This window comes from Opisthorchis viverrini (assembly GCF_000715545.1).
Source record: "Opisthorchis viverrini unplaced genomic scaffold opera_v5_362, whole genome shotgun sequence".
NCBI classification, from domain to species: domain Eukaryota; kingdom Metazoa; phylum Platyhelminthes; class Trematoda; order Opisthorchiida; family Opisthorchiidae; genus Opisthorchis; species Opisthorchis viverrini.
This window is the reverse complement of record NW_008752013.1, coordinates 437,320-440,532: the sequence shown is the minus strand read 5'-3', so window position 1 is coordinate 440,532 and position 3,213 is coordinate 437,320. Positions and strand designations below refer to the sequence as shown.

Below are 3,213 nucleotides of genomic sequence, written 5' to 3'. Positions count from 1 at the left end.
CCAAGCTATGTGGGCGGGATAATGTACGACCGCCCTTGGGGTGAGTCTCTTCAGCACATGGTTTCCACGTAGAGGCTAAGTGAAGAGAGTATGGTGAGTAGGAACTCCCCCAGCAAAAACATCAAATTCTCCAGCTGTATACCCCTTCGGCGCTTAGCTTCCATGCGACCCGAAAGACGCACGAAGGCTGAGATACTGGCAAGCTACCCAAGCCTAGACAGGGGTAGTTGAAATGCAGGACCTTCCGGTCAGTCAATTCATGACTGAACAAATGAGTTATTTCGAGCTCAGTCCCCCAGCTAACCATGCTTATGGTTGGACTGCCTTGGCTCGTCCTTTTAGGGTATCTTTTTCTTGAAAAACACTTGATATACACCCGTGTTACCTATCCTACGATTCGACTCATGGATATCAAGGATCGAACAGTGAGAGCCCTCAGTCATCATCGCCAGGAGTGCCCACCCTCCCGGAAAAGCCAATCAAATTGTAACGCTGAACATTATCAGAACTGTGGGGACTGCCGGCGCTGTCTTTCCACAGTCCATTCAATCAATCAATTTATCATCTATAAACCGTGTGNGTCAGTAAATTCGCGCTCTAACAACTTGGGACATCTCGCCAAAAGGTTCACAAACAACTCCAAACAAAATGACCTTAGACCACGGGATGTATTTTCCCTGCGAATCAGCAGCTAGGGAATCTCCAGCGCGGATCCAACCAGCGAGCTTCGGGTTGTCTGCTATTCGGCTGATCACCAGCATGAGTAACACTCGGACGCAGATTCTGTCACCGTATCTACCGGCTCAGCGTATCACACCGAAGACCCAAACAGTTTGTGGGATTTTCCACTTTCTGGCCTGACTTGTGGATATCAACATTCAAACTGAATGTCAGGTAAAGAGTCGGTAAAGTTTCGAGTCCAACAAAGCGTAGATGGCTGTGAATACACAACTGCACACAGTAACCCATCTTTCAAGAGTACCTACGGATAGGTAGTTGCTCACCCAGATAATCAGGTGAGGTCACGGTCAACGGTAGTCGCATCAGTAAGCGTAGCTACATACTCACTTATCGACCACTTCAACGGAACTGGCGTCCACTAAACGTAGATATGAGAATGCGGACGATTGAAGACGATTAAAGAAGATACCTACCTTGGTCATGCGGTGATGCTGTTTGATTTGCACACTGTGCAGATCCGTTGTGAGCATAATGATGGAGAAGGCCAGAACATAGGCGGTGTCGGCAGAGGCAAATAGTCCATTGTTCGGATTGCAGGCACAATAACGTGCAGCAAACTTTTCCATCAAACGGTCGATTTTCTGTGCCTCGCCCGGGAGCCGAAATCCCGCCAGGAATTCCCTGCATGCAGGATGATACAAATGGGAAATTAGTGGAAGCAGGAAAACCGTATTCGGTGCGTAAAAGGTCAACAGAATCTTTTAGTCGTCTCAAGGTATGGTCAAAGCTGGAAATTTGTCCAACCGACCGCTGGAATAAGTACAAAGAGATAGGTTAACAGAAGGGATGGCATGTCTGGGAGCCATTCGAAAAGCTCACTCATGGGATAAAAAGAAAGCCATGCCGTCTTTCAAAGATGACTCAGTCGATAAGGTCAGACACGCCTTAAACGCAGGCCATCTGGAACTTACCTTTGCCAGCCGTGCTACGTTAACGGCTGGAAACTTAACTACCTTGTCACATCACCAGTATGTATCTATCAGTGAAGGACCAGACAACCAATCTGGACATATGCCGACCCAGTTGACAAAACAAGTTCCGGTAAACTCTGTGAAACAGATCATAAAACTCATCCATTCGGGGTAATCCACGGGGAAATTGTAGAGTTGCCACAAAGCAGCAGAATTACAGAAGCCATGATCTTCGGAATTCACAGGCCTGAATTTTGCGTTCGCAAAAGTTGGATTCCCTAATCTTGCTCAGTCAGGTCGCTCTGCTCTGATTGTTCAGGTGATCAATTCTAGTGACCTGACCCTACTTATTCCATCCAATATGAATGGCTCCTGTGACAAGATGCGTCGATTCCACGGATTTCCCAGACAACCTGAATCTTTTAGTCACATATCTCGCACGCTTGTCACATCTAGTGTGATCTTTTGGTTGTTTGAACGCTCATTTGCTGAGTTGTGACAACCTGACGGCAGGATACCGGAAAGAACTGCCGCATTCAATCAAGTGATTCTTCCTGATCTGCCAGTGGGAATAATCTGTTACTCCACTTTTTGTGCAATCACTCCACTGACACATGGTTCATTCACACCTATGTGTTTTTCGCTGGGGACAAGAGCAAACAGAGGGAGTGTGGACACGCGGAGCGAACGTGTGCATTCATAAAATGTATCCACAGCTATTAAAAACGACAGACGGGGAGCAAGTAGACACTCTTTTGCTGGTACGTAGTGTGGAGGCAGCCCCTCCCCTGATCAGCCGAATTCTTTTCAGGGTCCTCTGCCTGGCAGCTACCCAAAGGATGAAATCCACTGGCCAAGCTATGTGGGCGGGATAATGTACGACCGCCCTTGGGGTGAGTCTCTTCAGCACATGGTTTCCACGTAGAGGCTAAGTGAAGAGAGTATGGTGAGTAGGAAGTCCCCCAGCAAAAACATCAAATTCTCCAGCTGTATACCCCTTCGGCGCTTAGCTTCCATGCGACCCGAAAGACGCACGAAGGCTGAGATACTGGCAAGCTACCCAAGCCTAGACAGGGGTAGTTAAAATGCAGGACCTTCCGGTCAGTCAATTCACGACTGAACAAATGAGCTATTTCGAGCTCAGTCCCCTAGCTAACCATGCTTATGGTTGGACTGCCTTGGCTCGTCCTTTGAGGGTATCTTTTTCTTGAAAAACACTTGATATACACCCGTGTTACCTATCCTACGATTCGACTCATGGATATCAAGGATCGAACAGTGAGAGCCCTCAGTCATCATCGCCAGTAGTGCCCACCCTCCCGGAAAAGCCAATCAAGTTGTAACGCTGAACATTATCAGAACTGTGGGGACTGCCGGCGCTGTCTTTCTACAATCCATTCAATCAATCAATTTATCATCTATAAACCGTGTGCACATTCATTCCAGCTGCTACAGTTTCGATCACCGTGAAAGGGAAAGTGGAACATGCAACCAAGTCTCGGAAGCGAAGACATGTTCAGTTTTTTTCGGAAACTGGGTAGCTACGCATTGAAGGTGATAC

The 3,213-nt window shown here is 47.6% G+C and overlaps 2 protein-coding genes across 2 annotated transcripts in view; one reads left to right on the top strand and one right to left on the bottom strand.

The window, feature by feature from the left end:
- T265_10332 (hypothetical protein) overlaps positions 1–3,213 on the bottom strand; it is a gene marked incomplete at both ends in the record, with an annotated part of 72,844 nt that overhangs the window by 53,596 nt on the left and 16,035 nt on the right. Inside the window, one exon of the mRNA XM_009176668.1 lies at positions 1,155–1,362. Coding sequence (XP_009174932.1) covers positions 1,155–1,362 — 208 coding nt within the window. The remainder of the gene's footprint in view (positions 1–1,154; positions 1,363–3,213) is intronic.
- On the top strand, positions 1,528–1,827 carry T265_10333 (hypothetical protein; the record flags this gene model as incomplete). Its single annotated transcript, XM_009176669.1, has 1 exon — positions 1,528–1,827. The coding sequence occupies one exon, from the start codon at positions 1,528–1,530 to the stop codon at positions 1,825–1,827; it is 300 nt and encodes a 99-aa protein (XP_009174933.1).